The following is a 13,376-nucleotide window of genomic DNA, read 5'->3' as shown; positions in this document are numbered from 1 at the left end:
AAATTAAAGTGGAAAATAAAAGCGGCCACAGTGGAGCCTGCTTAGCAATTCACGGCACACAACATTCGACATGGAAATGGGCATGGGCATAAAAGTGCAACTGGATCTGGAACGAGCATGCAATTCAGATCAAATGCCAATTGGGAACTATGCCACTGGGTGCTGTGCGCCGGAAAACCTGGGCACCGACTAATTAGGGCGACAGATCTACGCAGATCGCTGTATTGAGTGTGGGCTATGATGACATCTCTCATCCCATCGAGTTTCCTTGGAACTGAAATAAAATTCTGAGACCGAATCATCGGCAGGGGCGTGCTCGAAATTTATGCGCAAGTTTCGGCTGTCGCATAGCCTCAAGTTTAATTAATATTAATTCAACAATGATCTGAAACGCACATCAAGGTAACGTGTGTCCATGTCAGCCCTTATTTGGCAGTTGGCCGAAATGTCGAGATCTCCGAAAATGTATTTTTTTTTACCGCCTGCTGCTCCAGCCATTGCACAATGCACTTTTAGGGCGACTTGCAAACGACATTCTCTTACGCCCGAATACCCGAATTCGGAATCGCTTCGGATTCAATCGATGCCCATATGGGCATGAAGAGGAGCCCAGTCACGTAGCTTGGCGAATATATTATATTGCTCACTTGTACCTCAAAAAATTATAAACAATTAAAAGCCATGGCGGCGAATGAATTGTAATGACTACGGGTAGTTGCGCATGTTGGACATTCTCAACGTGCTCGAGCCTATCCGTCGCTTGGGGCAGAAACTCTCACACATATGTATCTAATTGGTACTTCCATTTGGGGACACCTGCGGAAACAGTGCCTAAAGCTTCCCTTAGCCAAAACAATTAGGAAACTTCTTTTATCTTATCGGACTTAAATATTACCTTGACACTCACCAAAATTTGCATACACGCTTCGTACTTTGTAGAGACTTCGTTCTCAACATTCCATAAGTACCTCAATATTTAGCTGCTGAGCAATTGCATTCGAGTTGACTCACAGTCAATATGGCAAATATTTGCGTTTGTTTGTTTAATCAGCCAATCTATAAATAAGTTGTTCATTCATATTTGACAAAAGAAAGTTCCTTGGGCAGTACACTGCGTGACAAAACTATAGGTCCAACAAATTCTGGTTTCTGAACTAAAAGGACTTGGTTTAAATTAAACTATTTTTCTTTTACGACATAGTGGTAAAATGGTTATATCTAAGCCATTTCTAATTAAATGAATCGCACGGTATGTGGCGCTGTTCTTATCAAAAGATAGAAAACTAAATGATTACTGCTTGCCGGGTTATTAAAATAGGACAGATAAGACCCCATCATAATTGTTTCGAAGCATGAACATTGTCCAGTCCATTAACAATGCAGCAATGATTGCAATTACACGTTGGTTTGTTTATTATAATTCATATTTTTCCTTTTCTATTTCTGTAAGGCTTACATATTAAAATATATGCTTAGTGTAGGTTCATTATTTATTGTTTCATTTATCCGATTACGATAATTACCAATTATGTTCCGTCTGCTTTAACTCGCTCCTAAGACTTAATGTAGATTTTTTACAGTGTGATATACGTCGCCAAGCGTGCATTGGATGATTGTGGGTCGGTTATAAGAGTGTCTGTTTTTGTTAGCTGCTTCTGTATTCTATTTGCATTGAATAATTTTTAAGTTTCTCGTTTGCTATGTTGTGTTTTTGGGTTGTCAAACAATTGCAGTCACCTACGTTAAAGATTTCCCTCGCCTCTCGTGTTGGTTATCTGTGTTAGCTAGTTTTTGTGCCAGGCACCTACTCCACATTCCTTAGACACCAGACTCCATCTGAAGTGCCTGCGCTCTTTTAGACCTGTTCTGCATTTGCTTGGGCATGCAGCGAGCTCCGGTTTCTGTATGTACATTCGAAAAGTGCTGCACCAACGCGATGCTGGGCAGGAATAGCCAGACCCAAGTGCACGCCCACGATGAGGACCACGCAAACACCCACGTCTGGATTCGGGCAGCTGGTTACGTATTCAAGTGCAACGCATGCTAGTGTCTAGTACTATCCGTAGTCGTCTATGTTTCATGTTAATATGTATACAGTTTACACTTAAGCATAAATATTTTTTGTCTATTTGAATATAAGTTTGTGTATAAGTTGTGTTATTAAAACTCGTGTAATGCGTAAAACCAATTGAACGTAACGCTTTAAAACTTGCAACTCATACAGGTTGTTGTTTTAGATGCGACCAAGGCATCGCAAAAATTAACAGATACTTTCTATACGTAAACCTATATATGTCTGTATATATATTATATAAGGTGTGTTCATGTCTGTAACGCTAGTTAACTTTTATGTGTACAATGCGATCACTTAACCGCTAACCTAAAGCTAACTAAAATATTACATTTAAGGGAATCGCATTCGCCCCACTCCGATGACCTCTCTGGTAGGGATCTGCCTGTCCACGTCCAAGTGTGCTGGTGTTCCGTTATGCGTTTATGCTGTTGCTATTGATGCTGTTGCTAACTTTGTGTTGCTGTTGCTGTTGCTGTTGCTGTTGCTGTTGCACGTCCCATGTATTTACAATTTATCTCAATTACTCTGCGCTCATGTCCGCCTGCTCCTGCTGCTGATCATCCGGCAAAACATTGCGGCAAATCTCGTACTTGATTACCTTTCCGTGAATCTGGCCATCGGGCATTATTTGCACCTGCACCTGCTGCTGTTCGCTGGCATTCGCCAGTTGCTGCTGGGCGGCGGTCTCCTGTAAAAGTGGGGAAGGACAAGGAGGTTTAGCTTCGGCCAGTAAAAGACTTTTCGCCACCATCGCAGCCTCTAAACTAGACTAGACGTCTATATATGCAGAAATAATATCAACTAAACTAAATATTACGCTCAGGCAAAGAGGGAACAAGCAGCGTATTGCACGCTTCGAAGATAGGGAATAAGAATAAGAATGCACAAAAATGTAAAGATCATAGGGAAGATACAGGGTAGACGCAGGCAAAGTCGACTATAATAAGGTTTATCTCAAGCATACGACAACAACAAATTAAACAGCAAAAACAACGAAAGACATACGTAAATCATGATATACAGTAACACTTATAGACAATTAGCGATAATTTGGATATGTCATACACACCTAAACGCGCAAACTGAGGCCTTTGAATGGAATTCGATTTGATACTATACGATTAGATTGTATTCATTGCAGAGTTATGGGTTTCTTTTAATTTATAGATTTGGTAAGAGACACGCATAGACAGACACACCTTCACATAGCCACCCACACCAGCACACTCACACATCTCACACAGATCCGAACGGAATGGATCAAAAGTCTCCAGTACCTTTCACATCTGAGTTTGGATTTACATTCAAACATGTGAGTGTGCGCATGTGCAAATGGATGTCGCTCGAGTTGGTTTTCGTTTGATTAGGTTTTAATGTTCATTTGTGGTTTTATTTATATTTTTTTCAGTTTTTCTGTTTCGTTTAATTCTTAGTAAGAAGTAGTTGGTACAACAAGCTGCAAAGTATTGGAAAAGGTAATGCGATTATGTTTCAGATTGGTTTCATTGGTTCAGTGGTACATATATAGATGGATAAATGGGCGGGCATTGCTGATTAAAGTAGACGCAAAACAATTGGGACATTGAACTTAGAGTACGCTAAATCTGTTCGCCGCTTCCCGACTGACTAACAAAGCCTTTTAAGAATGCCAATAAGAATCGTTTATTGTTGATTTAATAACATTGTTTAAGTGCTTAGTATTTTACATGAACGTTAGGACCGCCTAACTGACTCCCAACTAGAATTAGACTTAACTCTAACTAAGTAGTGTAAATCAAAGCATTAAAGAGCGGAACGGAGCGTTTCGGATCAGATCCGGGGTTGACAGGATATCAAGTTATGTGGGTTAACTGGTTATCTGATTTTCGGGCTATCGGAGAGGCACTGGACTGAAACTGGAGTCTAGCATACCTGTTGCTGCGATATGGCTGGTTTCGTCTCCAAATGCTGGCGCTGGTGCAGCATCAGGTGGTTCTTCTGGAAGAAGGCCTTGCCGCACTCGCATACATGTGTGCGCACCGTGCAGCCGCCGTTCGGGTGACGCCGATTGTGCTGCATGAGTCCGTGCTTGGCGGCGAATCCCTTGCCGCAGCTGGCGCAGAAATGCGACTTCGGTTTGTTGGCAGGCGCCACGGAGACAACATGCTGCTGCTGCTGCTGTTGTTGCTGTTGCTGCTGCTGTTGGGCCACATGCTGCAGATGCTGCTGCTGGCCGTGCACGGGCATCGTAGGCACCGCTGTGACTACGGCTTGTGGATGGGTCGAGTTGGCGGCCTGCACCAGCGTGGTCTGCGACATCACCTGACCGGTGGACGATATGATCTGCACTGGCACAGGGCTCTGGCCCACCAGATTCGGATTTGCCGTGACCACGGTGCCAGGATTCAGGCTAGCCGTGCTCAAGAAGTGACCCGGCAGCGCGGCTGTCAAGGCACACAGATCTGTCATCAGGCTCTTGTCGCCAGTGTGAAGGCGCAAGTGAAGTGCCAAGGCTTCTCGGCTATTGAAAGCACTACCGCACTCGCTGTAAAGATATGTCAATATTTAAGAGAGTTATAATGCTTAAGCTGTCACTACTTACCGGCACACAAACTGCGGTCGTGCCACGCCATTGGCATCCGTGGTGGATACAGTCAGCAACGTAGAGTTACCCGGATTGCTCACCACGGTAATGGTCTGCGGATGCGTTTGCTGTCCAGCCTGATGATGATGGGCCTGCTGTAGCTGCTTAAATTTGTAATTTAAATCAGTCAATTTCCATTTTAAAGTTTAAAATAAAGGCTTATGCTACAAACCTGTTGATTTGCTATGATGGTGGCACTGCTCGTGTTAGGATTGACGCCATTGTGCGCCGTCCTCACATGCTGGTGCAATTCGGCCTTGGTAAGGAATCCCTCACCACAGCTGACACAGGGATGCGCCTGTTCGCCGGTATGTACCCGCCTTTAAAAGAGATTATTTAACAGTTGATTAACACGATATAAGAATATATTCGCTTTCCTCACCTCATGTGGGAAACTAGCGTTCGCTTTTGTAGAAACTCTTTGCCGCATACAGTGCACGAATGGGGAATCTTGCCGTGAATACGTCCGTGGTTAACCAATTGGAACTTGCGTGGAAATGAAGCTCCGCATTCGGCGCAAACAAATGGATTCAATGAACCGTGGAAGCTGTGCGGGATAGACAATAAACAATCAAACTAGAAAATCATGGAAACCATTTAAAAGGCCAACTTACCGTGAGTGCATAATCAGGTGGTTTTCCTGCGCAAAGCTCTCACCACATTCCTCGCAGACATAGGGTCGTTCGCCGGCGTGGAACTTGCTGTGCGTGACCAAGTGCCGCTTAAGCGGAAATGCGCGCCCGCACTCCTGGCAGACGAACGGTCGCTCTCGGCTGTGAACCCGCGAATGGGTCAGCAAATGGTGCTTGAGGGTGAAGCTCTTCTTGCACTCCTGGCACTGATAAGGTCTCTCCGTGGAGTGGAGCAGCAGGTGAGTGTTGAGACAGTGCTTGTGCGCAAAGCTCTTGCCGCAATGAGTGCAGATGTGGGGGCGTTCACCTGTGGGGTAAACGGAATGATTAGGCCTGCTCAATTGCTGGGGGTATTTTTCCAGGAACAAGAACAACCACCTGTGTGCACGCGTGCGTGGGTTGTCAAATGATGCTTGAGCAGAAAGGACTTGCCGCACTCGTCGCAACTGTACGGGCGTTCCTTCTTGATGGTGGCGTCCGTCTAAAAAGAAGTAGACAATGCATTAATAAACCATACTAATCATTTAATTGAATGTCGTCTAAAAAAATTCGACTTACTTCGCTGAAATGCATTGATTCCTGTAGTTCGGTCTTAGGGGACAACTCTAATGTGCCTGGCTCCAACTTCAAGTTGGGTGCTTCGCCTTGCGAGTCCTCGTTATCTTCCAGTCCTTGTATAACTTTCTGTACTTGAACTGAAATACCAGGAAGTATGTCACCTAAGAGTGTTGTTGCACCGCCAACGGAACAAAAGCCAAATGGAATTCAAAGGAAGATACAAAAAAATAGAGAAGAAACAAAGGAAAAAAATCAAAGATCCGAACAAACTGAATATGCAAATCAAACTATTTGGGTTCAATTGGGTTAATCAAACTTAAAACAAAGTTAGACAAACTAAACAATGGAAAAAACTATGATTACAACGTAACCACGCAACCAGGTAAAAGCAACCGGAACCGAGAATGTAACAATATGCCGGGAATTTTCCGGTGGGATTTACTTCAATTGGGTATCAGATCAGATCGTAGTGTGTAGTGTGTGAAGGAGTAGGTGGCAGGAGGGACTGGAGCAGGGGTAACAAACACAGATTTGAGATGCTTACTTGGTGTCCCGCCGGACGCATGGTGATGGGATCCGTCGGCAGCGGTGATCGTGTGCGTCTGATGGTGGCCGGCAGCGATGGCGCGCTTGATCAGGATCTCGTTGCACTCCTCTTGCGTGAGATGCAGTGCTCCGATCGAGCTGAAGTGCGACTTGGCCGCCGCAGATCCGGCGGTTAGCACCGTCTGTCCGGTCTTCGCATCAACAATGCTACCGTTGGTCAACGTATGGTGGTGGGCGAGACCCGAATCCCCACCAGCAGCGGCTGCAGCTGCTGCGGCCGTGGCCGGATCCACCAGCAGATCTGTTGTTTCAATTCGATGGGTTGATACGTTTCATTTCGGTTGGAGAAGGTTCGATCAGCCCGCGCCCGCCGCCCGCCAAGTGATGAGGTGTTGTGTGTGTGTGGTGTTATATGATGAGATGGTAATTTTGTTGTTTGGTGCGGTGCAGTTAGCGAGATGATCGGTGGTGGAACGGGTGCAATAGCAAAACGGGCATACACACAAGCACAATGGGATTTATTGGAGGAGATGGTGGATTTTGGGTTTCGGTTTCGGGTTCGGTTTTTCGGGTTGAATTCAAGGGCGAGCGAGATCGAGCGAGAATTAAAAAAAAATAATAAATAAATTAAATAAATAAACGGGAGTAGAGAGAGAAAAACAATCGATTAACAGAAAACCCAAAATATATAGATAATCACAACACAGTAACAGCAATGCGTGCAACACTGAATCGAATCGATGGTTTTAGATTCCTCTTGAATCGATCCACTTACAGTTCTTGTCTAGGCTCAGGACCTGCTGATTGTTGTCCTGCTTCTTGACCACCGTCGATGCTCCTCCGGCAGTGATAACTCTGCAAGGGATACACAAAAGGATATATAGAATTGGGGATACATTGGGGTTTTCTTTGGGCAGCTGGAGTGCCAACGCACCTTTGTGTTCCAGGCGGAAATGAAGGATCGTTTACGACAAACATGCGACGAACGACATTATTTTTGCCGCCAGCTGTGAGCCCTTTGACATCCTTTTGAACTGCCAATGATCCATCCGTCGATAATAGATAGGGCATCTGGAACAAAGACTATTAGTACACATACTGATTGCCGTAAATTAAGGTTAGTCTATATTTCTAAATAAACTGCAAAAGCTTGTAAAGATAAAAACTAAGTTAAGTATTGTAGAGTTTCTAGTTAATATGCTTCAAACGAGATAACAAAAAAATGTTTGGTTTACACGTGGTCCTTGAAATTGCGCTTCATCTATGTATATTGTTCCTCGTTTCTATAATTCCATACAAAAATTCCCTACAAATCTTGAAAAAAAATCATTTAAATAAGGTTGAAGTAGACTTGTGTCAGTTTTATTGTTCAGCTTAAACTTCTGAATGGATTGACCTTCATGAACCGTTTATTTTCGGAACTTGAACTTAGCAGCTAGTACAGTCGCCACTCGCTATGCTGAGATCTGCAGGCTGTGATTCGAGTTGGCTATTGGTGCTTCTATTAACGAAGTGGTTGTCTATTGTTTTCGCTCTAATTGATAATAACCGCCAATAACTCCACGCTACACCTGCGCAGCCAGCAGTGCGGCAACAGATGATAAACAGTGAGCGAGGAGGGAGAGGGGCGCTGAGAGCGGGAGGGGATGTTCGCAAAAAGCGCGCCTTTTTCACTCTATGTGTGTGTGAGTGCAATTGGACATCGTGGCATAAGAGTGTGTGTGATGGGCGCCAAAATGGTGAGGCAAAAGTAATCAAAACACACGCACGACACCAAACGCACACTGAGGAGCACACGTCATTTCTCGTCGTGTGTGCGTGCATACATACACATTCAAACAGAGCAGTAAGCGCGGCGAATTCGGCACTGACGCACACATGCGGAGATATCGGGCGCGCAAGTGCGGCGAATTCGCTGCGGTTACCATTGTGTAAGTGGCCGCAAAAATAAAATAAAAACAACAAACACAATTTCTCCTGTCAATTGCACAACAAAAATGATTGGTCTCCAAAAAAGAAACAGCAACAAAACCTATGGATAAGCAATAATTATTAATAGAACTTAAATTAGGTTAGCGATATATGAATAGCCTAGAAAAATATCGATTAGCATCGATTGCCTTTGCCAGCTGCCAGACTTTTGAAAATTTCACGACCTTCCCGCTAATTAATTGCTCCGATTTGGCTGTGGGAGGGAATTTCAGCTATTTATTTATTTACTTGCTCGCCAGGTGCGCGTGTTGTATTTTGGGAATTTCTCTGCACACAGAGCCACTTGTGTACGCATTCGTTTTACAAATACCAAATTATGAATGTTTACGAATGAAATGGAAACGAAAAAAACCCCTATGGATGTATGGTAAAAGAATTCTAACACACTCGCTCCATTCCCCCCATATAAACATACATAAACGTACATATTCGTATATTCGCATGACAACGCAGTTACATAAAGTGTATGGCGTATGCATATATACGTTGTACATGTACGTAAGTCTGTATGTCACACTCGCAGTCACTCGTTTTCCACGTATACCGTATACGTGAATGCCATTCGGGCCGTATACATACACAGTTCGTTGCCGAAAACAGCGAGTGTTGGTGAGGCGAGCGAGTCCGTGAGCGAGTGTAACGCAGTGCGTGTGTGCGTTTGTGTGTATGCATTGGTGGGCCACAACACAATTCGGTGTGGGAAAGCAACAGCAACAGCAGCACCAACACCCACACACACGCACCTGAAGCGGGGGTATGGGGGCAAAATATCCTTAGCCTAGCAGCTTTCAACGGGTTTATCAGTTTCATAGCGATATAACTTTGGACTCACCGACTCCCCGCTGACCGTATAGTTGATGTTGGGCGATATCTCCAGTACCGATTCGGCGGCGCGGTTGCCGTTGTCCGCAAAACCCCAGGTATAGCCGAAGGGCGGCGGATTCTGGGCGGCGCACATTATTTAGCACAATGCGGGTTGAGAAAGAGAGAGAGGAGAGGGGAGCGGGGATATTTTTTTTGTTGGGTGGGAGGACGGAAGAGAAAAAAGCGCAAAATTTCCAAACGCAAATGTAATTGCACTTCTCGCTTGCTTGTGGTATATGTAGGTATGTATGTATGTATTCTAAAGCACGTACAAAATACTAGCCTCCTCTCTAGTAGTAGTAAGTGGAAATTGGTAATGGTATTTTTGCGGCTGTGTTCGAAGCCAAAATGTACACAACAAATTCAAATACGTTTGGGGGGGTCCCACAAGCACTTTTTCATCAATATTCGTTAGGTTTCTTCTTGGGGATATATCGCACTGCGACGAAATCGAATTAAAATCACCGCATTCGCTCGCCGACGACGAGACGGGGGCGAACAACTTGTATATAGACCGAAAAGAAAGTCAAGTTGCTCTGGCTGCGGGCGCCATTTTTTTCCGTCCCTCGGTCTCAACGAAAAAAATTCACTTGGCGTTGGGGAACACACACTCCATTGATAACACACACTCGGTTTTGCGTTTTGCGTGTCGCCTGGGCGTGGGTGTGCGTGTGCGCCGATGTGTGTGCACGCGCCCCGTGTGACGATGTGCAGTTTTTGCAATTAAATTTATAAACAAAACACTCTTTTTCCTTCAATATAATTCACAGACACAGACACCACTGAACAAATTCCTTAGTGTTCGTGCTTCTCGTTCTCTGACGCCATCTTGTGTGTGCGCGGGCCAGGGTTGCCGAGGCGCGACAACTGTCTACCATAGGCGGTCGGGTGTGGCAACGCTGGTAGCGCATGTGAACAGTGTGACCCAATTGCGTGGTATTTTTCAAAGTTCCCCCAACGGTCATGCTTTGCATAACAATTCACATTTTCTGATTGAATCCTTATTTTGTACCAAAACTTGTATTAGATATAAAAAATATTGAGATGTCACTATCACCAGCCAGTGGCATTGGCCGCTTCTATGCCAAGTCGGCCAAAATCATTCGATTCGTTCGCCTGGGCTGCTCCAACCGGCCTTTTTATCACATTGTCGTCATGGAGGTGTGTAATTGTAGGCCATTAAAATAGTTAAAACTTTAAATTAGAAACTTTATTTGGCGGTTTAGCGGCGTAAGAACCAGCACCAGCCTGTCATCGAGCAGGTTGGCTCCTTTGACCCCCTGCCCAACGACTACAACGAAAGATTGGTGGCCCTGAACACGGAGAGAATCCGCTATTGGCTTGGCAAGGGTGCCCACTTGTCCACGCCGGCCGCAGAACTCCTTGGTATCGCCGGACTACTGCCCATCCACCCGCGCACCTACATGACCGCCTGGCGGAACCGAAGAGCAGCTGCCGAAGCGGAGGCTTCGTCAGAAAAGGCGGAATCGACCGCTTAATGATAAATGTTCCTCAATAAAAGCCTCCTTTTCGTTTTTACGTTTAACAAACGGAGATTTCTTCTGGTTCCGCAAACAGTGGTGCTCTTATCAACAACAAAATGAATACAGAATTAAAATTTATTGCAAAACGTAACCAATACGAGGTGAGGTTGGTGACCAGGCCCATAATCAAATGCATGGATAAGCGAGCAGCGGGCGGAGCGATGGAACATTCGCATCCTAATCGTGCTTCAGCACACCAGCGGCCTTCTTAATGCCATCATCAATAATCCTGTCGACAGCTGTTGGTGAAAATAGATCCGCTTTTAGCAAAATTATACTATCTAAGATGTGAATTTACTCACATTCGTGATGTTTCAGGAAATAGGGTCGCACCAACTTGCGGTAGATGATGGTAGAACCATTCTGTTCCGTGGGCAGCATGCACCAGATGAGGAAGGCACACTACATGTGGAGCAAAGCAAACCATTTAAAATAATAACCTCATGTATAGGGAATTCAAAACTCACCTTCAGCAGCCAGTAGAAGGGAATCACTGAAGTTAGCAGACTCGAAAAGAATTCAATCACGGTGAAGATGCCAAACGTGACCCAGTAGATCAGCCACTTGGTGTCGTCCTGCTTTGTGCTGGACTCGATAGCATGGATGGAAATGTATGCAGGGTACAGAACTCCAATGGTGTTGCACAGCAGCTGGGCGCCCCATCCAAAGATCAACCACAAGGCGCAGATACCAACAGCACCTATAGACAATATAAAATACCTTAATAGTAAAGAGCTTCAAGTCATTGATGGAGCTCTACCGAAGCGCAGGAGGGCGTTCTCTACAAACAGCTGGATAATTTTGCTCTCAAATTCCTCGACTGCCATGTTTGCCGTCTAGTTGGTCAATTGATATTGCCCTAGTGGCGCATTTTCCCTTTGGCTATAAGCAGATCCAAGGCAGGAGCGGTTCTACAAGGCGCAGGGCGATCAGAGGGATTTCAGACTTACACGCTTTTGCTACAAGACTAACTGTTCGAAGGGCATATTGCCAGATACTTGTACACCTTTCAAGGGCGCCCCTTCGTGGATCCCTGGGGTTCCTAAACCGTCCCATGCCTTTGGCTAATTATAAACCCTTAGCTGTTGTCAGTAGATGTCTCGACCTGCTTCTGATCCCGGCCAGTTGCATTTTGCCCACCCAGATGAGCGGACTACGGCGTGTTGGTTTGCCATAAATTTATGATGTCATTCATGCTCGATGGCGGCTAATTATATTTATACCCTAGCAGAGGGTACTTTGCCAAGATTGCACAAAGGTGGGTTCTATTACAAACCACAAAACCCACAGTTCAAGTGAATTATTTTTCACAATGGGTATGAATTCTCCACAAATGACTGTTTCTTAATATGCATAAGTTTGTTTACACAAATACAGCCCCCAAATGAATAACAGCTAATGGGGCCAAATGTTTGAATGATGAATCAATGTCTATCATGATTGCAAGAGTACATAGACTTTGGCTTTGAAAAATGCCTCCTTTTGCCATTCTGACAGCATTCTCACCTGTGCCGAGGTAAACCAGGGGAACTCTGACATTGCGCCTCGTCTCCTGTCGCTGTCTGATTAGCATAATATAATCCCAGAGCCACATCGGTAACTCCGGCGAGCACCGAACGAACTTAAAGCTCTACCAACGCACACAGGTGAGTGAGTAGATTTGCTACACGTGTGCCAACAGCGCCACGTCTTAATAATTCAGACCTTTTGACCCCGCCGAGCTGGACTTTCTCCAGATCGCCTAGATAATGTGGCAATGGAATGCGCGAGATGTATTGCTCACCGCGTACTGAGAAAAATGTGTACTTTCGTTGAAGTAAACAAAGAAAAGCACAAAACATGAAACTTTTCTGGATAACAGACGCACACATCGCCAGCTGCCTACGTAGCCTCTTTACACGCACACATCACATGCTCAAAAAGTGAGGTGTATTAGTTGGAGGCGCTTGGTGATAAAACAGACACACTATTTAATTGGGCTTTGGCGTTTAAGTCGTCTGACTAATTCCCTAATTGGTCACCTGGCGGTGATTAGGCCCCCTCCATCCTGGTTCAGCCACATAACATGGCTATATATAACAGGTTGCTATTTATAAGCATCCCGAAATATTTCACTGCATCTCTAGGCGAATCTCACTGGTTACGCAGTCAACTGGCAGGAGGTCACATGGGGGCCTCATTGGGGCGCTGGTTCAGCGAAGGACGTGCGATGACGTCGCCAGGATGACCCGCAACCCGCACTCACCAACGAAAATATTGACCCTTTCCACGCCGGTCTTTTCTTCAACGGTATCGAAGAGTTTGGCCCACGGCTTGGACGGATCCCGCAGGGACTTGTTTACGTCCTCCTTGTAGCCGTTCAAGAACTGCTGCACCTGAGCTACCTGTGCGGCCATTTTGCAAAACTTGTATTTAAATATATCTAATTGTCAATCAAAAATATGCGACGCCGCCGACTTTCCAGATGCCTGTCGATAGTTGTTTGCGCCTATCGGAGCCAATCGTTCATCGTAGTCGAAAGACGGTATTTTCCGAATCTATCG

The 13,376-nt window shown here is 45.1% G+C and overlaps 3 protein-coding genes across 20 annotated transcripts; 1 reads left to right on the top strand and 2 right to left on the bottom strand.

The window, feature by feature from the left end:
* Positions 1-2,049: 2,049 nt before the first annotated feature.
* LOC6530345 (zinc finger protein 436) lies at positions 2,050-10,124 on the bottom strand. 16 transcript variants are annotated; one of them, XM_039371957.2, is made up of 13 exons: positions 9,562-10,123; positions 9,258-9,368; positions 7,368-7,504; positions 7,209-7,288; positions 6,432-6,734; positions 5,888-6,084; positions 5,705-5,810; positions 5,312-5,636; positions 5,080-5,244; positions 4,870-5,017; positions 4,656-4,801; positions 3,986-4,598; positions 2,050-2,762 (listed from the first exon to the last, which is right to left on the bottom strand). In XM_039371957.2, exons 3-13 carry the CDS (start codon positions 7,502-7,504, stop codon positions 2,595-2,597), a joined length of 2,388 nt encoding a protein of 795 aa, XP_039227891.1. In that variant the 5' UTR covers positions 9,258-9,368; positions 9,562-10,123; the 3' UTR covers positions 2,050-2,594. The 16 variants fall into 16 exon arrangements, with proteins under 16 accessions (XP_039227891.1, XP_015052641.1, XP_015052640.1 ...); XM_015197155.3 differs by having other exon boundaries at positions 9,258-10,124; XM_015197154.3 differs by having other exon boundaries at positions 4,656-4,798; positions 9,258-10,124.
* A 100-nt stretch (positions 10,125-10,224) lies between these two features.
* LOC6530344 (probable 28S ribosomal protein S16, mitochondrial) lies at positions 10,225-10,835 on the top strand. The gene is made up of 2 exons (XM_002091235.3): positions 10,225-10,450; positions 10,516-10,835. Exons 1-2 carry the CDS (start codon positions 10,334-10,336, stop codon positions 10,786-10,788), a joined length of 390 nt encoding a protein of 129 aa, XP_002091271.1. The 5' UTR covers positions 10,225-10,333; the 3' UTR covers positions 10,789-10,835.
* Positions 10,817-13,320, bottom strand: LOC6530343 (receptor expression-enhancing protein 5). 3 transcript variants are annotated; one of them, XM_002091234.4, is made up of 4 exons: positions 13,079-13,320; positions 11,301-11,533; positions 11,136-11,235; positions 10,817-11,072 (listed from the first exon to the last, which is right to left on the bottom strand). In XM_002091234.4, exons 1-4 carry the CDS (start codon positions 13,227-13,229, stop codon positions 11,011-11,013), a joined length of 546 nt encoding a protein of 181 aa, XP_002091270.1. In that variant the 5' UTR covers positions 13,230-13,320; the 3' UTR covers positions 10,817-11,010. The 3 variants fall into 3 exon arrangements, with proteins under 3 accessions (XP_002091270.1, XP_015052634.1, XP_015052635.1); XM_015197148.3 differs by lacking the exon at positions 13,079-13,320 and adding an exon at positions 12,340-12,562; XM_015197149.3 differs by lacking the exon at positions 13,079-13,320 and adding an exon at positions 11,594-11,712.
* Positions 13,321-13,376: the final 56 nt, after the last annotated feature.

The sequence above is a fragment of the Drosophila yakuba genome, chromosome 2R, assembly GCF_016746365.2.
Source record: "Drosophila yakuba strain Tai18E2 chromosome 2R, Prin_Dyak_Tai18E2_2.1, whole genome shotgun sequence".
Lineage (NCBI taxonomy): Eukaryota > Metazoa > Arthropoda > Insecta > Diptera > Drosophilidae > Drosophila > Drosophila yakuba.
The sequence above is the reverse complement of the archived record's forward strand: the minus strand, read 5'-3'. Positions and strand labels throughout refer to the sequence as shown.